General features: G+C 45.9%; 1 protein-coding gene across 1 annotated transcript in view; it reads left to right on the top strand.

Annotated features, from left to right (window-relative positions):
• The window catches only part of LOC147124414 (uncharacterized), a 347,949-nt gene that overhangs the window by 12,570 nt on the left and 309,202 nt on the right, over positions 1-26,177 (top strand). The window contains exon 4 of the mRNA XM_085969950.1: positions 19,095-19,223. Within this exon, the coding sequence (XP_085826076.1) occupies positions 19,095-19,223 (129 nt within the window). The remainder of the gene's footprint in view (positions 1-19,094; positions 19,224-26,177) is intronic.

Here is a 26,177-nt window from a genome sequence, read left to right as displayed (position 1 = left end):
TTCATCAGCCGCACTCACAAGACAGTCCAGAATGTCACCCGAGCACAACGCAACGCCACCCACGCTCTCAAGACCAACCGCAACATCGTCATCAAACCAGCAGACAAAGGAGGCGCCATCGTCATACAGAACAGAACGGACTATTGCAAAGAAGTATACCGACAACTGGACAACCAGGAACACTACAGACAGTTACCCTCAGATCCGACCAAAGAACACACCCGCCAACTCAACAGACTGATCGAGACCTTCGATCCAGACCTTCAAAGCATCCTACATGCTCTCATCCCACGTACTCCCCGCGTGGGAGCCTTCTACTGCCTCCCAAAGATACACAAAGCCAACACACCCGGACGTCCTATCGCATCAGGCAACGGAACCCTGTGGGAGAACCTCTCTGGATATGTCGAGGGCATCCTGAAACCCATCGTACAGGGAACCCCCAGCTTCTGTCGTGACACTACAGACTTCTTACAGAAACTCAGCACCCACGGACCAGTTGAACCAGGAACACTCCTCGCCACGATGGACGTCTCGGCACTCTACACCAGTATCCCCCACGATGACGGCATCGCTGCGACAGCCTCAGTACTCAACACCAACAACAGCCAATCTCCAAACGCCATCCTACAACTCATCCGCTTCATCCTTGACCACAATGTCTTCACCTTCGACAACCAGTTCTTTACCCAAACACACGGAACAGCCATGGGGACCAAATTCGCACCCCAATACACAAACATCTTCATGCGCAAGTTCGAGCAAGTCTTCTTCGCTGCACAGGATCTCCAACCAATTCTATACACCAGATACATCGACGACATTTTCTTCCTATGGACCCACGGCGAAGAATCACTGAAAAGACTACACGATAACATCAACAAGTTCCATCCCACCATCAAACTCACCATGGACTACTCCTCAGAATCGGTTTCATTCTTGGACACACAAATCTCCATCAAAGACGGACACCTCAGCACTTCACTCTACCGCAAGCCCACGGACAACCTCACGATGCTTCACTTCTCCAGCTTCCACCCTAACCACGTTAAAGAAGCCATCCCCTATGGACAAGCCCTGCGAATACACAGGATCTGCTCAGACGAGGAGGAACGCGATGGACACCTACAGACACTGAAAGACGCCCTTGTAAGAACGGGATATGATGCTCGACTCGTCGATCGACAGTTCCGACGGGCCACAGTGAAAAATCGCACCGACCTCCTCAGAAGACAAACACGGGACACAACCAACAGAGTACCCTTCTTCGTCCAGTACTTCCCCGGAGCGGAGAAACTACGCCATGTTCTTCGCAGCCTTCAACATGTCATCGATGACGACGAACACCTCGCTAAGGCCATCCCCACGCCTCCACTACTCACTTTCAAACAGCCGCCTAACCTCAAACAGACCATCGTTCACAGCAAATTACCCAGCTTTCAGGAGAACAGCGACCACGACACCACACAACCCTGCCACAGCAACCTCTGCAAGACATGCCAGATCATCAACACCGATACCATCATCACACGTGAGGACACCACCCACCAGGTACATGGTACATACTCATGTGACTCGGCCAACGTTGTCTACCTCATACGTTGCAGGAAAGGATGCCCCGGAGCATGGTACATCGGCGAGACCATGCAGACACTGTGACAACGGATGAACGGACACCACGCAACAATCACCAGGCAGGAGTGTTCCCTCCCAGTCGGGGAACACTTCAGCAGTCAAGGACATTCAGCCTCCGATCTTCGGGTAAGCATTCTCCAAGGCGGCCTTCGAGACACACGACAACGCAAAATCGTCGAGCAGAAACTGATAGCCAAGTTCCGCACCCATGAGGACGGCCTCAACCGAGATCTTGGATTCATGTCACGCTACATGTAACCCCACCTGACGCAGGGTCATCCAGACTCGAGTCGACATTGGCTTGTTCTCTCTACACAGATGCGGCCGGACCTGATGTGATTTCCAGCAAAAAAAAAATGTTTTTTGTCTTTTTTTGTTTTTCATACAGACCCCAGCATCTGCAATATTTGACCCCTTGTGACCCCACCTCATTGTTCTTTGATGTAATATTTTCCTGACTGACCTGTTTGGACACCATTCACACCTTTGATTGCTGTGATTATCTCTCTGCCGAGGTGGGCTAAATGGCAGTTGGAAACATTACCTGTAAACATCTGACATTATTCTCTGACTATATAAGCTGTGTCTTTATGCATTTCTCCACTTCACCTGACGAAGGAGCAGCGCTCCGAAAGCTTGTGATTTCAAATAAAGCTGTTGGACTATAACCTGGTGTGTGACTTCTTACATTTGACCAAATCTTTTATATATCTCCGGAGTTATCCTGGAGAACATGTAAAACCCCAAACTACTCTTCTTCAACTCAAGACGCCTCTTCCTGCCTTTCTTCTGTGCACTTTCTACCATCATTTCTGATAATAAATGGGAGAAACTTATGATGACCATTGTTTCCAAAATCAGATATTTGCTTTCACTCCTCTCAACACGGCAGCTACACCCCGACATTCTGCAGCATCTCGCCTCCAGCCCTCTTTAAACTCTCCTTTACATGAACCCCCTGCTTTCTCCCTTGACCCTACTCCTGATCTAACTTCTGACTGCCTATATTCTCTTTTTTGGCTGCATCTTTGTCAACTTCACTATTCTCTCCCTATTCCTTAGCACTCTCTCTGCCCTGTAACAAAAGAAATGCTGCTATAACTACCCCTCTTTATGAGGCCCATTCGCAAGCCTCTATTCTTCACTGCATTGTCTTAAATTTACTCTTTTCTTGTCAAGACCCTAGAGTGAATTATGGGCACTCAACTATGCATTTTTGTCTTCACCACTCCTTGTTTGAGTCCTTCCAATCTGGTTTCCAACCTTCCTACAGCATCAAGATTGCCTTGTTTAAAGTCACAAAGTAAATCTTTGAAGCTCCTCCCGAACCTCTAATCTCTATGCCTCTTTCAACATTGTCGACCATCTTTTACTGCCTGCTCATTTCCAAAGCCCGGTTCTCTCTCTCATGATCCCACTCTCATGATTGCACTCACTACATCTCCTCAACTGGGTTCTTTCCAAATTACTGACTCCAGGTTACCTCCAAGTGCCTAAACTTTTCCTAATAATTTTTATCCGGAATCTTATGAAATGCTTTCTGGAAGTCCATACAGACAACATTCACCATGCTTGTGACCTCCTCAAAAAATTCAACTAGATTAGTCAGACATGACGTACCCTTCACAAATTCATGCTGATTCTCTCGGATTAGCTCATACTTGTCCAAGTGCTCATTCATTCTGTCTCTGATGATAGATTCCAGTTACCTCTCCACAATTGATGTTAAACTGACAGACCTTTGTTTCTCTATCCCTCTCTTAAACAATAATGAGATTTGCAATTTTCTACGTAACTCTATGGTGACCCATCTTTTTAAGCCTTTCTGAGTAACAAAGGTTTTTAAAAAAAGAAAGAATTGCATTTTTTTCTCATTTATATAGCGCCTTTCATGACCACTGGACGTCTCAAAGCACTTTACAGCCAATGAAGTACTTTTGAATGTGGGAAACGCAGCAGCCAATTTGCGCACAGCAAGGTCCCACAAACAGCAATGTGATAATGACCAGATAATCTGTTTTTGTTATGTTGGTTGAGGGATAAATATTGGCCAGGACACCAGGGATAACTCCCCTGCTCTTCGTTGAAATAGTGCCATGGGATCTTTTACATCAATCTGAGAGAGCAGAAGGGGCCTCGGTTTAACATCTCATCTGAAAGACGGCACCTCTGACAGTGCAGCACTCCCTCAGCACTGCACTGGAGTGTCAGCCTGGCTTTATGGGCTCAAGTCCCTGGAGTGGGACTTGAACCCGCAACCTTCTGACTCAGAGGTGAGGGTGCTACCAACTGAGCCACAGCTGAGACTTTAAGCTGGGAATCATTCTTGTGTCCCTCCTCTGAACCTGTAGATCACCCACCATATGAGGGCAGATGCTGTGTTGCTGGAGGCTCTTGTTCACAGAGGAGACTGTGTTTATCTGCTCCCACTGACCTCAATGTGATAGGTAAATGTCTGACTAACTGTTATGTTGGTACTGCATAAACGAGGGCATAAACAGGAGACAGCAAATTAGTATGAAGAAAAAGACAGACCAAGATTGTTACCTAACATTATTTTAACAGAAGGCTCAGTTGAATTCTTCACTCGGTGCAGACCTGTCTACACTCAGCAGATGTAGGTCTCACTGGGTCTATTAGGGGCACATCTGGCAGGATTCTCATGATAGCGCTGGAACGCCTCCAGATATATCCACAAACTGCTGACGAACCATAAGTAGAATGGGTAGAAGAAATACTTCCTTCCACCCATTTGCTTTTTAAAAAGCGTGAGACCCCAGTGGATCCAGACTCTGCCCCATTCCAATCACCCTCACCCCTGCTGGCATTACTCTGCAATAAGAACATAAGAACATAAGAAGTAAGAGCAGGAGTAGGCCATACAGCCCCTCAAGCCTGCTCAGCCATTCAATGAGATCATGGCTGGTCATCGACCTCAATTCCATTTTCCCGCCCGATCTCCATATCACTTGATTCCCCTAGAGTCCAAAAGTCTATCTGTCTCAGCCTTGAATATACTCAAAGACTCAGCATTCACAGCCCTCTGGGGCAGAGAATTCCAAAGATTCACAACCCTCTGAGTGAAGAAATTCCTCCTCATCTCGGTCTTAAATGGCCTACCCCTTATCCTGAGACTCTGCCCCCTAGTTCTAGACACTCCAGCCAGGGGAAACAACCTCTCAGCATCTACCCTGTCAATCCCCTTCAGAATCTTGTATGTTTCAATGAGATCACCTCTCATTCTTCTAAACTCCAGAGAGTATAGGCCCATTCTACACAATCTCTCATCAAAGGACAGCCCTCTCATCCCAGGAATCAATCTAGTTGCACCGCCTCCAAGGCAAATATATCCTTCCTTAGATAAGGAGATCAAAACTGTGCACAGTACTCCAGGTGTGGTCTCACCAAGGCCCTGTACAATTGTAGCAAGACTTCCTTACTCTTATACTCCAACCCCCTTGCAATCAAGGCCAACATGCCATTTGCCTTCCTTATTGCTTGCTGTACCTGCATGCTAGCTTTCTGTGTTTCTTGCAGGAGGACTACAAATCTCTTTGAACACCAACATTTGAAAGTTTCTCACCATTTAAAAAATATTCTGTTTTTCTATTCTTCCTACCAAAGTGAATAACCTCACATTTTCCTACATTTTACTCCATCTGCTACCTTACTGCCCACTCACTTAGTCTATCTATATCCCTTTGTGGACTCTTTGGGGGAGAAATTCAGTATCGCCCCGTTCGGGGCGCGATTATCGGCCGGGCGCAAAGTTTAGCGCCTGGCGCTAATTATCGCCTCCGACTGCAAACTTGGCTTTTATCGCCCCTGGAGGTGATTGGAACACTAAATCATGTGCTGCACACCTGTCTTAAGGCGCAAAGGCCGAGGAGCGAGGCGTGAACTCAGAGCGCTGGCGAAGCTCATGTGATGTCAGTCAGCGATGGAACACAGACACACTGTCGCCAGCCAGTTCTTAAAGGGGATTGGGTCGATCTTGCTCTCCATCCACACCCTGCTCATTGCAGCCTTGAATCTAGGCCTGGAGAGACCTGTACATCAAATCTGTTGGAAAGAACAATGGAGAGGCCCAGGAAAGAGCTCAGAGTGCAGCCCCCATAGTCTCTTCTAAATCGATACAAGGAAGATCAAATAAAAAAGAACCTGCAAAGTGCTGCTCAGTACCCAAAACTCCTCAACACAGCTTTGAATATCTCCTGCAGTCTCTCTCTCTCACTCAGAATGCGTGGGGAAAAATTTCACTGACAAAAAAAGGCAGGAAGCGGTCGCCTTTAAAAAGCGCTCTCCCAGTCCCTACCCGACTGCAAAACGCTCCCCTCAACCTGTCATTACTAGCGGTAGGCAGTAAGACAGGGGGCGCCACTCAATATCCGGTCTGGGGCGCTACCAGGGCGTTGCACGTTTGACTGACGTCATGATCTGCGGGCACAGGAGATCGTGGCGGTAGTGTTTAGCGCTGCCGCAAAATGTCTAGTCAATTTCATGAGCGGTGCAAACATCGCCGCGCATGGGAACTAGTTGCTTTGCACCACATTAGCGCCCTCTTAAGGCGCTAACAGGAGGTGCAAACCAACCAAATTTTCCCCCTTTGTGTTCTCCTCACAGCTTACTGTCCCACCTAGCTTTGTATCATCAGCAAACTTGGATACATTACACACGATCCCTTCATCTAGGTCATTAATATAAATTGTAAATAGCTGAAGCCCCCAACACTGATCCTTGTGGCACCCCACATGTTAATGCCTGCCAACCTGAAAAAGATCCGTTTATCCCTACTCTCTGTTTTCTGTCCATTAACCAATCCTCTATCCATGCTACTATATTACCCCCAACCCCATTAGCCCTAATCTTGTGTAATAACCTTATGTGGCACCTTGTCGAATGCCTTCTGGAAATCCAAATATATTACATCCACTGGTTTCCCTTTATCTACCTTTATCTACCCTGCTAGTTACATCCTCAAAAAACTCTAATAAATTTGTCAAACACGATTTCCCTTTCATAAAACCATGTTGACTCTGTCTAATCATGTTATGATTTTCTAAGTGACTTGATACCACTTCCTTAACAATGGATTCCTGCATTTTCCCGACGACTGATGTCAGGCTAACTGGCCTGTTGTTCCCTGTTTTTTCTCTCCCTCCTTTCTTGAATAGCGGGGTTACATTTGCAACCTTTCAATCTGCTGGGACCATTCCAGAATCTAAGGAATTTTGGAAGATCAAAACCAATGCATCCACTATCTCTTCAGCCACCTCTTTTAAAACCCTAGGATGTAGGCCGTCAGGTCCAGTGGATTTGTTTGCTTTTAGCCCCATTAGTTTCTCTGGTACTTTTTCTCTACTTGTATTAAATACATTAAGTTCCTCACCCTCATTAGACCCTTGGTTCCCCACCATTTTTGGTATGCTTTTTGTGTATGCTATTCTTCTACTGTGAAGACAGAGACAAAATATTTGTTTGTTTCTGCCATTTCCTTATTCCCCATAATAATTTCTCCTGTCTCAGCCTCTAAGGGACGTTTACTTTTGCTACTCTTTTCCTTTTTACATACTTGTAGAAACTCTTGGGGTTCGATTTTAACAGCCCTGAGGAGGCGGGTTTGGAGGTGTGTCAGCTGCTAAAATTGGAAAAAATGGCTTCAGACACCCAACCCACCTCCATCCCGCCCCTACGCGATTTTCGTGAGTGTCTCTTCAGCTGCTCCCAAACTGACCTGACTCCAACCGGTGGGACAGGTAGTTAAGGCAGTGAAGAGCCTGTTAACTGCCTTGTTAATCCTATTTTGATAGAGGTTTCCCATTTTCGTGCCTCTGACTCCTACTTCCTGTCTCGTCAGAAACACTCCAGCTGCAAGGAGACGAGTTTCTCGATGACACGAATTGTAGTCATTATTGGTGCAGAACTTTAAAAGCGCTCCTGTAACATGGCTGGCATTCAAATGTTGGAGGTTTGGAATAAGATTTTGCAAATCTACTGACATTGTGACTAGTCAAGCTGACACCCATCTGCTGTGTGAAATGATTGGAATAATTTCAGACCACTTTGAGTGTGCGCTTGGAAGCTTCTTGCCTCAACTGAAATCTATAACAACGGAATGGGAACCATTTACATCCTCTCATCCTGGTCGTCAGATTCGGAGGAAGAGCAGCGCGGCTTAGTGCTGTCGGTTGAACAAATGGCTCAGCACACAGCCTCCTTGGAGGATGAGGAAGAGGACGAGGAGGAGGACGGGGAGTGACGCCTTTTGGGGCCGGATGTGGCCAATGCAGCAGCAGGCGGCCACATTGCTGGCCGTCAGGCAAGGGATGCACTCATCCATGCCAAATTTGCGTAAGCTTACACTTCAACCACAGGTGGCTGGCACATGGAGCTGAATATAAGTCTGACATTCTCAAAACCCCAGGCATCATCTGTCCAATAAACGGTGGTTTGCACTCAGTATCACCACCAACATTCTACATAGAAATCACCCTGAGCCCTCACTCTTGAACTTCCATTTCCCAGAACACAGAGGCCACACTTTAGGTGATCTCAGAAGATCATTAGACCTTTTTCTACACTGAACCCATGTGCGTCTGCACATAGACCTCGAGCTCACCTCCTCAGCAATTTGCAGCCAAGCTGCCTTGGTTTGCTGAGGAGGCCTCCTCCTTCCATTTCCAGGGAAGAGGAGCTCCTGACAGCCTCTAACCCCCTCAACAATAGCATGGAGAGAGCCCTCATTGAATCTGGGTGCAGCCTTAGTTATTGGGGCTGCCGTTCCTGCAGCAGCCAGCACCTTTAAGAGAAAAAAGCATGTTGGATCGCAATAATGGGCCTGTGAACCAAGCCTGAATCCTCTAGTCTTTAAATACATTAACCAAGGTTGTAGGGCTGTAGTATTAGTAATCATGTTTAAAGGATGATTAGTTTCACTTGTAGAGCTATATATATATATAAAAAACGTATATGTAGCTTTAGGGTAGTTGCAAAGCATGATGAGATACTTGACCATTGTATTAACCCCTTTTTAACTAAGTACTGTAAAAATACCAGACCACAGCATATTTACTAGAATTAGTCTCTGTCTTTGTTGTTATCAGTGTTACAGAAGCAGTGTTTAATGCAGCTGGCTTTCTGAGAGATAAGGGAAACTGAACTTCATAGGGAGTTGGCCATTTCTATCTCTGCCTCAAACACCTTATCTTCCTTTGTAATGTCTACTCGCAACCAAAAGCTGACATTGTTTATTATCTCAAGAATTAAGCAACCTTGCTCACAGAAGCTAGAAACTAGGGCCTAGAAATTCAGTTGTTTGCGCCAGCCGCTAGCGCCTTAGGAGGAGGAGATGTGGGGCGCTAGGTGGCTAGCGGCCGGGCGCAGCGTGATCTGCGCCTCTCCCCAACTTCAGTAAAGATTTAGCGGCGGCGCAAAGCCTTTGCGCGCGCTCAGCTGCGCACGCAGATCCTGACGTCATTTCATCGTGCAACGCCCTTTGTGCGCCCCGAACCAGAAATTCAGTGGCGCCGCCCTTCTTTACGCCTGGCGCCCCCAGCGACTGGTAGAGGGGAACGGTTCCCAGTCGCTGCGGGGCGCGGGGGGCGCTATTTAAAGGGGACTCCTCCTGCAGTATAAGTGGCAGCCATTTTGTGGCAATCCCTCTGTGTGAGAGACGGATATTTGGAGAGAGACAAAGGCAGAGAGCTTTCTGCTTTGACTCAGCGCTTGCACAGGTACTTGTGGCTTCAGGCCAGAGCTTTGCACTTGGATTTCACTTTCAGTGCCATAGCCTTGAGTCGTCACATATAATGGGGGCAGCAATGGGTGGAAACGTTGGCTTTCTGCATTGCATTCAAAGGGATCAGAGACGCCGTGAGAGAGTGCCAGTCATGGCCAGACGGAGATTGGCCAACAGGCGTCGGCACAGGAGGCCTTACCCACCCAGGGTATACCGCCAGCAGTTCTCATATCTGAACATGTCTGAGGAGCAGTGTGTTCGGAGGATGTGATTCAGAAGGGAGGTGGTCACTGAGATCTGCCACCTGCTTCGCAGATATCTGCAGCCACAGCTGAGGAGCAGGACGTCTCTGTCAGTGGCAGTGAAGGTGACGGTGGCTCTCAACTTCGATGCCACTGGCTCCTTCTAATCCGCTACTGGGGACATTGCCAACATCTCCCAGTTCGCGGTACATTGCTGCATCCGCCAGGTGAACAATGCCCTTTTCAGAAGGAGACGTCAGTACATCTCCTTCCCCATGACCCTGGACAAGCAGCAAGAGCGTGCAATCGGCTTTGGAAGAATAGCGGGCTTCCCCATGGTTGAGGGCGTAGAACTGATGAACCAGCATTGGTCAGGCCTTGCTTCAGGGCTGTAGTGTGCAGGGCATGGCAGCCAAACAAGTCGACCCTTCCCCTTTAAGAGTTGACCGGCGCCAGCGTGTCTGCCTTCATTGAGCAACTCGCCGCACCTGCGCTGCGCCCGTCCTCGGTGTTAGCGCCCCGGATCGCCGGCTTAGCGCCTAATGATAGTCGTGCATCGCCTGCTTTAGCGCAGCAGCAACCTCTTGGGGCGATGCCACTGAATATCGGCGAAGGTGGCGCGAAGTTGCGCCGGGCGCAAACTTTAGCGGCCGCCCGGCTGTAGCGCCCCAAACTTGGCTATACTGAATTTCTAGGCCTAGGTGTTATGCTGTATGTCAGAACACTTCAGGGCGGCTCCCGACATTGAGTGAGTAATCACCCAACCAATAAGAGAGTAACTGTAGTGACGTTGTCTGTAGGTGTACGCCCACTTTTGTAACCAATGGGCGTTGCTTCTTGAAAGGTATATTAATGCTTGTATGCTGTATTTCCTTTGAGAGACAGGTGCCTGAGGAGGCTCCCTCCTCTCCCTTGTGCACAAGGCCTTCCGGCCATTTTCTAATAAACTTTAACTTTGTCAGCAGTTCCGTCTCTCCATCTGGTTTTACTCCAAAATTCGAATCTAACAAGCATTAATATTACTAAGCCAATGATTGGAATAAATGTGGCATCTTTTTCATTTCATAGTCAGATAATAAATTGATATATAAAAAAATCATAATATCTTTCTGGAATAATATGACCAGCAATTTCATTCATTACATTTTGTTCAGAACAGACGCTGTCAACTCCCCTTTCTATATAATACAGCACTAATCCAACCCATTGACATTTTTTCCAAAGGGGACATGGCCCCTTTAAATTTTCATTCAAACAACGTGTCATCAGACACGAGAAACTGACAGCCTCCAAGCAATTGCCTGGAGGAACCCGCACGTCGGCCGTAACGAGGCCAAACAAGCCAAAATAGTAAGTGATGGGAGGTGACAGCCGGGAGCGTGTTGGAAAGCCGCCGAGCAGCGGGCCTGCCCTCAACCTACCTCCGTTAGTAAAATCGAGCCCAAACAAACTGCTTTTATATTTCTTGCTAGTTTTCTCTCATTCTATTTTTTCCCTTTTTATCAATTTTTTGGTCAACCTTTGCTGGTTTCTGAAACTCTCCCAATCCTCAGGCTTACTATTATTCTTTGCAACATTATAAGCCTCTTCTTTTAATATAATGCTATCCTTAACTTCTTTAGTTAGCAACGGTTGGATCACATTTCCCATAGAGTTTTTGTTTCTCAATGGAATGTACTTTTGTTGAGAATTATGAAATATTTCTTTAAATACTAGGCACTGCTTATCTACCGCCATACCTTTTAATCTATTTTTCCAATCTGCCTTAGCCAACTCGCCCCTCATACCTATGTAATTGGCTTTATTTAAGTTTAAGACTCTAGTTTCGGACTTAGGCATGTCACTCTCAAAATTAACGTGAAATTCTATTATATTATGATCACTCTGCCCCAGAGGATCCTTTACTATAAGATTGCTAATTAACCTTGTCTCATTACACAATACAAGATCTAAAATAGCCTGTTCCCTGGTTGGTTCCATGACATATTGTTGTAGGAAACTGTCCCAAATGCATTCCATGAACTCGTCCTCCAGGCTACCTTTGCCAATTTGATTTGTCCAGTCTATATGAAGATTAAAGTACCCCAAGATTATTGCATTACATTTGTTGCAAGCTCTTACTATTTCTTGATTAATATTCTGTCCAAAGGTATAGCTACTTTTAGGGGGCCTATATACTACTCCTACCAGTGTTTTTTGCCCCTTGTTATTCCTTATCTCCACCCATACTGATTCTACTTCCTGATCTTCTGAGCCGAGATCCTTTCTCACTACTGTCCTTATGTCATCCTTTATTATCAGGGCTACTCCCCCTCCTTTTCCATTCTGCCTGTTTTTTCGAAACGTCAAGTACCCTGGAACATTTAGTTCCCAACCTTGGCCACCTTGCAACCATGTCTCTGTAATGGCTATTAGGTCAAACCCATTTATCTCTATTTTTGCCATTAGTTCATCTATCTTGTTATGAATGCTTCGTGCATTCAGATAAAGAGCCTTTAATTTAATTTTTTACCATTATTCCCTGCTTTGACCTTATTCTCTGCTACACTGCTACCATTAAACTCATTGGCCTAGAAATTGAGTTTTGGCTTAGCCAGGGCTTTAGCGCCGGAAGTTAGTGCCGGCGCTAAGTCCCCCTGCGCGCGCCAAAAATTCAGCAGGGCCGCGCCCAAACGGCTGCCGGCGCTACTGAAGGGTCTTTGCGGCGGTAAATCGGCGCTAACTGCCGTTTCGCGCCGCAATTCCGCCGCTGCGGCACCCGATGCGGTGCGGCAGGCTCGGGAAGTGCAGGCCTCCTCCTTCCCTTAAGGAGGAGCTGCCTGCACCCGATCGCGGCCCGCGAAAATCTTTTAAAAAATGAGCCCGGCACCTCGGACAAGTGCCGGGCTTGCTTCTGTTCCGGGGGGGGGGGGGGAAGTCCGGGGAGGGAGCTGCGGCCAGGCGGCCGGCGGGAAAGCGGCCGGCCGCCGCGGGGCCTTTAATGCGCCGGCGCAAAGACTCGTAAGACTCTGTTGCCAGTGTCTTAGTTGCGGCTGTCACGGGCGAGGCGGCCGCAACTGAATTTCGGCGCTGGGGCCCGTCGGCATGGCAACCGGGACGCTGCGCACACCGATGACGTCATCGGTGCCGGCGCAGCGCTACCGGTCTACCGCGGCGTAAGGGCCCCAGGCAATTTCGGCGCCGGCGCCAAATGCAGCGCTAGGCCCTCTAGCGCCGCAAAATCGGCGCTAAGGGCACTCAATTTCTAGGCCTTTATCCCTTCATGTCACACTCTGCTTATCTTTACCCAAATCGCTACACCACTCTATTGCCTTGACCTTTCTCTTCAGATGTCTAAATTTCCCCTCACCTGATCACACCCACCCCCCTTTATTATTTTAAAGCCCTATCTACAGCCCTAGTTATTCGATTCGCCAGGACGCTGGTCCCAGCCCGGTTTAGGGGAAGCCTGTCTTGACCGCACAGCTCACTCTTTCCCCAGTACTGGTGCCAGAGCCCCATGAATTGAAACCCCATTTTCCCACACCATTCTTTGAGCCACGCATTTAACTCTCTGATCTGCTTGACCCTATGCCAATTTGCACGTGGCTCAGGTAGTCATAGAGTCATAGAATTATACAGCACAGAAAGAGGCCCTTCGGCCCATCGTGTCTGCGCCGTCCATCAAGCCCTGTCCAATCTAATCCCATTTTCCAGCATTTGGTCCATAGCCTTGTATGCAATGGCATTTCAAGTGCTCATCCAAATGCTTCTTGAATGTTGTGAGGGTTCCTGCCTCTACCACCCTTTCAGGCAGTGAGTTCCAGACTCCAACCACCCTCTGGGTAAAAAAGTTCCTCCTCAAATCCCCTCTAAATCTCCTGCCCCTTACCTTGAATCTATGCCCCCTTGTTATTGACCCCCCTACTAAGGGGAAAAGTTCCTTTTTATCTACCCTATCTATGCCCCTCATCATTTTGTACACCTCAATCAGGTCCCCCCTCAGCCTTCTTTGCTCCAAGGAAAACAACCCCAGCCTGTTCAGTCTTTCTTCATAGCTGAGGCGTTCCAGCCCAGGTAACATCCTGGTAAACCTCCTCTGCACCCTCTCCAATGCAATCACATCCTTCCTATAGTGAGGTGACCAGAACTGCACACAGTACTCCAGCTGTGGCCTTACCAGCGTTTTGTACAGCTCCATCATAACCTCCCTGCTCTTATACTCTATGCCTCGGCTAATGAAGGCAAGTATCCCATATGCCTTTTTAACCACCTTATCTACCTGTTCCGCTGCCTTCAGGGATCTATGTACATGTACACCAAGGTCCCTCTGACCCTCTGTACTTCCTAGGGTCCTACCACTCATTGGCCTAGAAATTCAGTGCCCTTAGCGCCGATTTTGCGGCGCTAGAGGGCCTAGCGCTGCAATTGGCGCCGGCGCCTAAATTGCCTGGGGCCCTTCCGCCGCGGTAGACCGGTAGCGCTGCGCCGGCACCGATGACGTCATCGGTGTGCGCAGCGTCCCGGTTGCCGTGGTAACCCGCCCGAACTGGGAAATTGACTTGCGGCCGCCTCGCCCGTGGCAGCCGCAAGCAACGTTCTGGCAGAGGTGCCTTGCACAAGTTTGCGCCGGCGCATTAAAGGCCCCGCGGCGGCCGGCCGCTTTCCCGCCGCCCGCCTGGCCGCAGCTCCCTCCCCGGACTTCCCCCCCCCCCCCCCCCCGGAACAGAAGCAAGCCCGGCACTTGTCCGAGGTGCCAGGCTCATTTTTAATAAGATTATCGCGGGCCGCGACTGGGTGCAGGCAGGTCCTCCTTAAGGGAAGGAGGAGGCCTGCACTTCCCGAACCTGCCGCACCGCAGCGGGCGCCGCAGCGCCGGAATAGCGCCGAAATTCAGCGCATAGCGCCAGTTTTCAGGCGCTAACAGCTTTCAGCAGCGCCGGCAGCCGTTTGGGCGCAGAAGTTGTGAATTTTTGGCCCGACCAGCGCGACTTAGCTCCGGCACTAACTTCCGGCGCTAAAGCCGTTGCTGCGCCAAAACCCAATTTCTAGGCCATTGTGTATTCCCTTGCCTTATTTGTCTGTCCAAAATGCATCACCTCGCACTTTTCAGGGTTAAATTCCATTTGCCACTTTTCCGCCCATCTGACCAACCCGTTTATATTGTCCTGTAGCCTGAGGCTTTCCTCCTCGCAATTTACCACCCCACCAATTTTCGTGTCATCTGCGAACTTACTGATCATACCTTTTACATTCTCCTCCAAATCATTTATGTAGATCACAAACAGCAAGGGACCCAGCACCGATCCCTGAGGTACCCCACTGGACACAGGCTTCCAGTCACAAAAGCAACCTTCGACCATCACCCTCTGCCTCCTGCCACTCAGCCAGTTTAGGATCCAACGTGCCAAGGCACCCTGGATCCCATGGGCTCTTACCTTCTTGACCAGTCTCCTATGTGGGACTTTGTCAAAAGCCTTACTGAAGTCCATGTATACCACATCCACAGCATTTCCTTCATCCACAGCATTTCCTTCATCCACACACCTAGTCACCCCCTCGAAAAATTCAATCAGATTGGTCAGACATGATTTACCCTTGACAAAGCCATGCTGACTATCCCCGATTAATCCTTGCCTCTCCAAGTGGAGACTAATTTTGTCCCTCAGAATCTTTTCCAATAATTTCCCTACCACAGATGTTAGGCTCACTGGCCTGTAATTCCCTGGTTTATCCCTGCTACCCTTCTTGAATAATGGTACTACGTTAGCTGTTCTCCAGTCCTCTGGTACATCCCCTGTGGCCAGAGAGGTTCTGAAAATTTGTGTCAGAGCCCCTGCAATCTCCTCCTTTGCCTCACACAGCAGCCTGGGATACATCTCGTCTGGGCCTGGGGATTTATCCACTTTTTGGCCTGCTAAAACCTCTAGTACCTCTTCCCTCTCGATGCTAATATGTTCAAGTATATCACAGTCCCCTTGCCCGATTTCTATGTCTACATCGTCTTTCTCCATAGTGAACACAGATGCAAAAAATTCATTTAAAACCCCGCCTACATCATCTGGCTCTACACACAGATTGCCACTTTGGTCCCTAATGGGCCCTACCCTTTCCCTGGTTATCCTCTTGCCCTTAATATACTTATAAAACATCTTAGGATTTTCCTTTATTTTGCTGGCCAGTGTTATTTCATGGCCCCTGCTCGCTCTCCTAATTTCTTTTTTAAGTATGCCCCTGCACTTTTTATACTCCTCTAGGGCTTCCTCCGTCTTTAGTCTTTTGTAACTGCCAAAAGCCCCCCTTTTTTTCCTAATGCATTTTTGTATATCCCTTGTCATCCAAGGTTCCCTTTGCTTGTTGGTCCCACCCTTGACCTTTACGGGAACATGTTGGCATTGTACTCTCTCTATTTCCCTTCTGAAAGTCTCCCACTGCTTTGATGTGGATTTTCCTATAAGTACCTGCTCCCAGTCCACTTTTGCCTTATCATATTAAAATCGGCCTTCCCCCAATTTAGAACCCTTATTTTCGGGCCGTCTTTGTCTTTTTCCATGACCACCTTAAATCTCACCGAATTATGGTCACTGTCGCCAAAATGCTCTCCTACTGACACTTCCACCACTTGCCCGGCTACATTCCCTAGAATTAGGTCCAGTACCGCCCCCTTTCTTGTAGGACTTTCTACATGTTGGCTCAAAAAGCTCTCCTGGATGCACTTTAAGAATTTTGCACCCTCTAAGCCTTTCACACTCTGACTATCCCAATTAATATTGGGGAAGTTGAAATCTCCCACTATTATTACCCTATTATTTTCGCACTTCTCTGAGATTTGCCTACATACCTGTTCCTCTATCTCCCCCTGACTATTTGGGGGCCTATAGTACACTCCCAGCAAAGTGCTTGCCCCCTTTTTGTTTTTAAGTTCTACCCATATGGCCTCATTAGAGGAACCCACTAATATATCATCCCTCCTTACAGCAGTAATTGACTCCTTAATTAATATTGCAACACCCCCTTCCCTTTTACACCCCCCTCTGTCTCACCTGAAGATTCTATACCCCGGAATATTGAGCTGCCAGTCCTGACCCTCCCTCAACCATGTCTCCGTGATAGCAACAATATCGTACTCCCATGTGTTCAACAACAACTTCAGTTCATCCACCTTATTTGCAAGACTCCTTGCATTAAAATAAATGCCTTCCAGCCTTCCCATATTGCCTTTTGCCTTCACATATTTGCTCTGCCTTTCCAGCTGACTTGTTTTTTCCTCCGTATTTGGCTGTAAATCACCCCCTACTATAGCTCCACTCTGTATCCCATCCCCCTGCCAAGTTAGTTTAAACCCCCCCCAACAGTGCTAGCAAACCTCCCCGCAAGGATATTGGTCCCCTTCTGGTTCAGGTGTAAACCGTCCGACTTGTACAAGTCCCACCTTTCCCAGAAGCAGACCCAGTGATCCAGGAAACTAAAGCTCTCCCTCCTGCACCATCCCTTTAGCCACGCATTCATCTGTTCTATCTTCCTATTCCTATACTCACTAGCACGTGGCACCAGGAGTAATCCAGAGATTACAACCTTTGAGGTCCTGCTCTTTAATCTTCTACCCAGCTCCCTAAATTCTTGCTGCAGAACCTCATCCCTCTTTTTACCTATGTCGTTGGTACCAATGTGGACCACGACCTCTGGCTGTTCGCCCTCCCCCTCCAGAATGCCCTGCAGCCGCTCAGTGACATCCTTGACCCTGGCACCAGGGAGGCAACAAACCATCCTGGATTCACGTCTACGGCCACAGAAATGCCTATTTGTTCCCCTAACTATAGAATCCCCTACCACTATTGCTCTCCCACTCTTTTTCCTCCCTTTTTGGGCAGCAGGAGCACCCCCAGTGCCAGGAAGTTGGCTGCTGCCGCCTTCCCCTGATAAGTCATCCCCCCCAACAGTATCCAAAGCGGTAAACCTGGTTGAAAGGGAGATGGCCACAGGGGTCCCCTGCACTACCTGCCTGCTTATATTGTTCCGCCTGGTGGTCACCCATTTCCCCTCTGCCTCTGCAGCCCTACCCTGCGGCGTGACCAACTCACTGTACGAGTAATTCGCGACCCTCTCAGCATCGCGAATGCTCCACAACCCATCCAGAGATTATTACCCTTCTGCTTCTGCTTATTAATTTAGACCCTAGCTCTTCAAACTCCCTCAGCAGAACCTTATTCGTAGTTCTACCTATGTCATTGGTTCCTACATGGACCACGACAACTCGATCCTCCCCCTCCCACTCCAAGTTCTTCTCCAGCCACGAGGAGATATCCTTAACCCTGGCACCGGGCAGGCAACACAGCCTTCGGGACACTCTTTTATGGCTGCAGAGAACAGTATCTATCCCCCTGACTATACTGTCCTCTACTACTACCACATTCCTTCCTTCTCTCCCCACTTGGATGGCCCCCTGTACCACAGTGCCGTGGTCAGTTTGCCCATCCTCCCTGCAGTCCTATTCCTCATCCATACAGGTAGAAAGTACCTCATACCTGTTGGACAAGATCCAGGGCTGAGGCTCCTCCATCACTATAGGGATAGGGTACTGAATTTGGATGATCAGCCATGATCTCATTGAATGGCGGAGCAGGTTCGAGGGGCCGAATGGCCTACTCCTGCTCCTATCTTCTATGTTTCTATGTTACTACATCGTGGATCCCCATACCTTCCTGACTCGCTGTCACAACCTCCTGCCCCTGACCGCTGACGAATTCTAAAGTACTACAATTCTGAGCCGAAGTTACTTGAGTTGCAGACACTTACTGCAGATATGGTTGCTCAGGATCGCAATGCTCTCCACAGACTCCCACATGGCGCAGTTGCAACACACCACCTGCCCTGCCATCTCTAACCTTGTTTTATTTATTAATTAATTAGTTAAAGATTTTATTCAATCGATATTTTAGGTTTATTGTTTGATTATTTTAGTTAGTTTAAGTTATTAATTTAATAAGTACTAGCAAGTTACAGTTTCTCAGCTCTTAATTTAACCCCCTTCCCTAACTTAGAGAGTAATACTCACCAACCAATCACCTACCTGCTCTCCTGTGACGTCACTCTTTGATGTTTCTGAATTGGAGCCTCGCACTGCCGCTGCTTTAATTCAGGTCTGCTCTCGGGCCGCTTTTTATCCTCTCGCCGCTGCCACTGCTCCCATGATCATGCAATTTGTGGACCATCTTATTCAAAGAGGTGCACACTGGACTTCTAATGTACTATGCCAATGGAGTGATCAAGAACAGACTCACACACAAGTTCCTGAATGTAAGCGCGCTGCATGTTCTCAGAGAGGGATGATCTGACAATGAAAAGCTTCAGAGAAGAAGAAGAAAAAAGGAACTATTGAAAAAATACATTAAACATTTTTTGTTTAAACTTAGACTTGTGTTTTTAGTATTTGCCATGAAATTCTTTAACATTCTTAACAATTGAAGATGCATATTTTTTCAAACATCTGTTTATTTCAGAACCAGCTGAAGGATGCTTTGTTGGATTCAGTTAAGCGGGAAATATATCAAAAACAAGTGACCGTCTTTATTGTTGGTTATCAGGAAGCTTGTGGTGAAAGACACTTAATACTGTCTCATCTTAATGAGGTAATAAATAGATGTGTGTTGCTGTTTCACTGCACTTTTTGAGCACTGTACACAAAGCTAGTCATTAGAGGGAAGATTTTTCCACTTATAAGAACATAAGAAATAGGAGCAGGAGTGTGCCATTTGGCCCCTCGAGCCTGCTCTGCCATTCAATAAGATCATGGCTGATCTTCTACCTCAACTCCACTTAACCGCCTGATCCCCATATCATTTGATTCCCATAGTATCCAAAAATCTATCAATCTCTGTCTTGAATATACTCAACGACTGAGCATCCACAACTTTCTGGGGTAGAGAATTCCAAAGATGCACAACCCTTTGAGTGAAGAAATTTCTTCTCATCTCAGTCCTAAATAGCCGACTCCTTATTCTGAGACTGTGACCCCAGCCAGGGGAAACACCCTCCCTGCATCTACCCTGTCAAGCCCTGTAAGAATTTTATATGTTTCAATGAGATCACCTCTCATTCTTCTAAACTCTAGGGAATATAGGCCTAGTCTACTCGATCTCTCCTCATAGGACAATCCCCCCATCCCAGGAATCAGTCTTGTGAACCTTTGTTGCACTCCCTCTAAGGCAAGTATATCCTTCCTTAGGTCAGGAGACCAAAACCGTACATAGTACTCCAGGTGTGGTCGCACCAAGGCCCTATATAATCCCTTTGTAATCAAAGCTAACACACCATTTGCTTTCCTAATTGCTTACTGTACCTGCATGTTAACTTTCTGTGATTCGTGTTCAAGGACACCCAGGTCCCTCTGAATACCAACATTTCCCAGTGTCTCATCTTTTAAAAAGTATTCTGCTTTTCTATTATCCCTACCAAAGTGGATAACTTCACATTTCTCCACGTTATATTCTATCTGCCACGTTCTTGCCTACTCACTTAACCTATCTATATCCCTTTGCAGCTTCTTTGCATCCTCCTTACAGCTTACTTTCCTACCAAGCTTTGTATTGTCAGCAAACTTGAATATATTATACTCGGTCCCCTCATCTAAGTCATTGATATAGATTGTAAATAGCTGAGGCCCAAGCACCAATGCTTGTGGTAGGAACATAGGAACATCGGCACAGGAGTAGGCCATTTACCCCTCGAGCCTGTTCCACCATTCAATGAGGTCATGGCTGATCTGTGACCTAATTCCATGTACCCACCTTTGCCCCATATCCCTTAATATTTTTGGTTAAAAAAATTCTATCAATCTCAGATTTAAAATTAACATTTGATCTAGCATCAATTGCCGTTTGCGGAAGAGAGTTCCAAACTTCTACCACTCTTTGTGTGTAGAAGTGTTTCCTAATTTCACTCTTGAAAAGTCTGGCTCTAATTTTAAGACTATGCCCCATAGTCCTAGATTCCCAACCAGCAGAAATAGATTCTCTCTATCTATCCTATTTGTTCCCCTTAATATCTTGAAAACTTAGATCATACCACCCCTTAACCTTCTAAATTCCAGGGAATACAACCCTAGGCCTCGTAATTTAACCCCTGGAGTCCAGGTATAATTTCTGGTTGGTAAATGGTAACTAGTGGGGTGCCACAAGGACCCCAACTATTTACAATCTACATTAATGACTTGGATGAAGGGATCGAGTGTAATGTAGCCAAGTTTGCGGATGATACAAAGATGGGTGGGAAAGCAAGTTGTGCAGAGGACTCAAAGAATCTGCAAAGGGATACAGGCAGGCTAGGTGAGTGGGCAAACATTTGGCAGATGGAGTATAATGTGGGAAAGTGCGAGGTTATCCACTTTGGCAGGAAAAATAAAAAAGCAAACTATTATTTAAATGGAGAGAGATTACAAAATGCTACAGTTCAGAGGGACCTGGGGGTCCTTGTGCATGAAACACAAAAAATTAGCTTGCAGGTACAGCAAGTAATCAAAAATGCAAATGGAATGTTGGCCTTTATTTTAAGGGGGTTGGAGTACAAAAGCAGGGAAATCCTGCTACAACTGTACAAGGTATTGGTGAGACCACACCTAGAGTACTGCGTACAGTTTTGGTCTCCTTATTTAAGGAAGGATATACTTGCATTGAAGGCAGTTCAGAGACGATTCACTAGGTTAATTCCAGAGATGAGGGGTTTGACTTATGAGGAAAAGTTGAACAGGCTGGGCCTATACTCATTGGAATTTAGAAGAATGAGAGGTGATCTTATCAAAACATATAAGATACTGAGGGGGCTTGACAGGGTAGATGCAGAGCGGATGTTTCCCCTCGTGGGGAAATCTAGAACTCGGAGGCACAGTCTCAGAATAATGGGTCGCCCTTTTAGAACTGAGATGAGGAGGAACTTCTTCTCTCAGAGGGTCGTAAATTTGTGGAATTCTCTGCCCCAGAGAGCTGTGGAGGCTGGGTCATTAAATACATTTAAAGTGGAGATATACACATTTTTGCAAGATAAGGGAGTGAAGGGTTATGGGGAGCAGGCTGGGAAGTGGCTTTGAGCCCTAGATCAGCCATGATCTTATTGAATGGTGAAGCAGGCTCGAGGAGCCAAGTGGCCTATTCCTGTTCCTATTACTTATGTTATGTTCTTATCATTCTGGTAAACCTATGCTGCACTCCTCCAAGGCCAATAAATCGTTCCTAAGGTGTGGTACCTAGAATTGCTCACGCTACTCCAGGTGTGGTCTAGCCAAGGCTTTGTATAGCTGTAGCATAACATCTACCCACTTGTATTCTAGTCCTCGAGACATAAAGGCCAGCATTCCATTAACCTTTTTGATTATTTTCTGTACCTGTTCATGACATTTTAATGATCAATGTACCTGGACCCCCAGGTCTCTTTGGACCTCGATTGTTTTTAGCTTTTCACCATTTAGAAAGTACCCTGTTCTATCCTTTTTAAGTCCAAAGTGGATGACCTCACATTTGCCTACATTGAAATCCATTTGCCACAGTTTTGCCCATTCACTTAATCTATCGATATCCCTTTGTAATTTTTCTGCTTTCATCTACACTGCCTACAATGCTGCCTATCTTTGTGTCATCGGTAAATTTGGATATGTGGCTTTCTAGCCCAACGTCTTGTCGTTAATAAATACAGTGAATAGTTGAGGCCCCAACACAGATCCCTGCAGGCCACCATTAGTTACATCCTGCCAATTAGAGTACCTGTCTGTTATCCCTACTCTCTGTCTCCTGCCGCTCAGCCAATTTCCTAACCAGGTCAATAATTTTCCTTTAATTCCATAGGCTTCAACGTGGGCTTAGTTAACAGTCTCTTATGTGGGACTTTATCAAATGCCTTCTGGGAGTCCATATAAATAACATCCATAGACATTCCCCTGTCCACTACTTTAGTCACCTCTTCAAAAAATTCAATCAGGTTCATCAGGCATGACCTACCCTTTACAAATCCATGCTGGCTCTCTCCGATCAGCTGAAAATTTTCGAGGTGTTCATTCACCCTATCCTTAATTATAGACTCTAGTAATTTCCTGACAACAGATGTTAGGCTAACTGGTCTATAATTTCCTGGTTTCCCTCTCTCACCATTCTTAAATAACGGAGTGACATGCACAATTTTCCAATCTAAAAGAGCGGTTCCTGAATCGAGTGAACTTTGGAAGATTATAGTTCGGGCATCTGCAATGTGCTCACCTGCTTCCTTTAAAACCTTGGTCCTGGGGATTTGTCACTCTTTAGTGCCATTATTTTCTTCATTACCCCATTACCACACTAGTTACAGACGACCAACACAAAAATGACCTGTTTCTTCCTACTCTCTGTTTTCTGTCCGTTAACCAATCCTCAATCCATGCTAATATGTTACCCCCAATCACATGAGCCCTACTTTTGTGTAATAACCTCATGTGTGGCACCTTATCGAATACTTTCTGAAAATCCAAGCTCTTCGTTCATTGGTTCCCCCTTATCTACCCTGCTAGTTACAACCTCAAAAAAATTAACAGATTTGTCAAATGCGATTTCCCTTTCATAACTCCATGTTGACTCTGCCCAATCATATTATGATTTTCTAAGTGCCCTGATACCGCATCCCTAATAATAGATTCTAACATTTTCCCTACTACTGATGTCCGGCTAACTGACCTATAATTCCATTTTCTCTCTCCCTCCTTTCTTGAATAGCAGGGTTACCTTTGCTACCTTCCAATCCACGGGGACCATTCTAGAATCTAGGGAGTTCTGGATGATCAAAACCAATGCATCCACTATCTCTGTAGCTATCTCTTTTTAAAACCCTAGGATGTAAGCCATCAGGTCTAGGGGATTTGTCGGCCTTTACTCCCATTAATTTCCCCAGTACTAATTTCTTTATGTTCCTCATTCTCATTAGACCATTGGTTCCCCACTATTTCCGGAATGTTTTTTTGTGTCTTCTACCATGAAGACAGATACAAAGTATTTGTTTAATGTCTCTGCCATTTCCTTATTCCCCATAATAATTTCTCTTGTCTCTGCCTGTAAGGGACCCACATTTACTTTTGTTAATCTCTTCCTTATTACATACCTATAAAAGCTTTTATAATCTGTTTTTATGTTTCTTGCTAGTTTACTCTCAAATTCTATTTTCTCTCTTTTATCTATTTCTTGTTCATCCTTTGCTGAATTCTAAAATCCTCCCAATCCTCAGGCTTACTACTCCTTTTGGTAACATTATAAGCCTCTTCCTTTAATCTAATATACTATCTTTAACTTCTCTTGTTAGCCACGGTTGGACTACTTTTCCCATGGGGTTTTTATTCTTTTATATTTGTTATGAATTGTGAATTATTTCTTTAAATGTTTACCATTGCTTACCTACTATCATATCTTTTAATCTAGTTTCCCAATCTACCTTAGCCAACTTGCCCCTCATATCTTTGTAGTTTGCTTTGTTCAGACCCTAGTTTTGGATTTAACTAAATCACACTCAGACTCCATATAAAATTCTATCATATTATGATCACTCTTCCCCAGAGGCTCCTTTACTACAAGGTTATTGATTAACCCTGTCTCATAGCTCAGTACTAGATCTAAAATAGCCTGTTCCCTAGTTGGTTCCTCAACATACTGATCTAGAAAACTATCTTGAATGCATTCCATGAACTTATCCTCCACACTATTATTGGCAACGTGTTTTGCCCAGTCTATATGAAGATTAAAGTCCCCCCATAATTACTGTATTGCCCTTGTTACATGCACCTCTAATTTCCTGATATATACTCTGCCCAAAACTACAACTACTGTTAGGGGGCCTATAAACTACTCCCACCAGAGTGTTCTGCCCCTTGTTATTTCTTAGCTTGGTAGTCAGGGTGAAGCAATTATTGGAAAATTACACATCCCCAGTCCACGATTTTCTGGGCTGGGGATACATAATTCCCCAATATGTGCTTCTGGCATGTGTCCAAAGCGCTGAAGCAGGAAATCTCTCCTTATACTTGTGCTTATGTGAAGTTCAGTTTATAAAGGAGATGAATGTTCCAAACATACAGTGGCGAATTAATATGCAGTGTACTGAAATCTAGATAGGGAAGTGTTTAAATAGGGAAGGTTAGTCTGGTGTTCACTGCTTTAATTTATTTTTGCATTTTTAGTTGATCTTTCATGTTTCTATTTCATTTATCCTCCCATGGACCATATGTTATCTGTAAAGTTCTAGTGGACGGAAAACTAGCCTTCCTTAACCTGGCTGATCTTCCTCTATGCATTGCACCCAAGCAATCCAATACAGGAAAATTGGCTGGTAGAACTAAGGGTACAAAGAATCTGAGACTCGTACCAGATTTCAGAAGAGCAAACTTCACTAAATTGGCAGATTATTTAGAACGGGTAAATTGACTAACCCTACTGGGTGGTGATGACACTGATGTAGAATAAAAATGGAAAGTTTTTAAGAACAAGATAAAAAATGTGGAAACAAATATGTATCCAAAGTCAAAAGAAGGGAGTGTGGTAAGAAAAAGCCAAGGTGGCTGACTGGTTACGTACAAAGACAAATATGGATGTAAACAGAAATGTTTCTATAAATTAAATGCATTTAATACTCAACTAAACAGAGTACAAGGAACAAATAAAGAAAAAAAGGCTGCTATTAGGTCAGCGAAAAGGTTAATGGTAAAGAGGATCGTAGACGGTTGTGGAAGTAATGGGAAAAGCTTTTCCAGTTATGTGAAGAGTCAGAGAACTGTCAAATACTATGTTGGGCCATTGAAGGATATTCAAGGACAGATTACAAAGGACTCGCTGGGTATGGCAGAAATATTAAGTAAGTACTTTGCATCGATCTTCACTCTCGAAGATGATGCTCGACTATTAGAATTTAATAATGTTATTAACAAAACTAGTAATATTAACATAGATGAACATATTGTTTTAGAAAGAATGAAGAGCTTCAAAATAGGTAGAGCAGCCAGGCTGGATGATAACCACCCAAGGGTCCTCGGGGAGATGGGGCATGTGCTGTGCGAGCCCCTGGCCTGTATTTTTAATAGCTCACTGCACTCTGGAGTGGTTCCTGTAGACTGGAAGGAGGCTAATGTAGTCCCCATCTTTAAAAAAGATGATAAAATGGACCTGGGTAACTATAGGCCCATTAGTTTGACATCAGTAATAGGTAAGATGCTTGAGGGAATCATTAGGGATGCAATATATGAATGCTTGGATAGAGAGGGACATATTAGGGATGCCCAACATGGCTTCATATAAAGGAGGTCATGTCTTACAAATCTAATTGTATTTTTTGAAGAAGTTACAAAGTTGGTGGATGAGGGAAGTCCAGTAGACTTACACTTCCAAAAAGCTTTTGATAAGGTACCACACAAGAGGCTTCGCTATAAGATCGAAGCCTCTGATATTAGTGGTAATATATTGAGCTGGATTGAGAACTGGCTGGCAGGATGTAGGCAAAACGTAGTTATAGATGGATTTGGATCTGTTTGGAGACTGGTCACCAGTGGTGTCCTGCAGGGATCGGTGTTGGGATTGTTGCTCTTTACT

Source organism: Somniosus microcephalus, chromosome 1 (genome assembly GCF_052327205.1).
Source record: "Somniosus microcephalus isolate GS21.2 chromosome 1, FLI_Smic_1.0, whole genome shotgun sequence".
NCBI classification, from domain to species: domain Eukaryota; kingdom Metazoa; phylum Chordata; class Chondrichthyes; order Squaliformes; family Somniosidae; genus Somniosus; species Somniosus microcephalus.
This window is presented reverse-complemented; position numbering and strand designations above follow the sequence as displayed.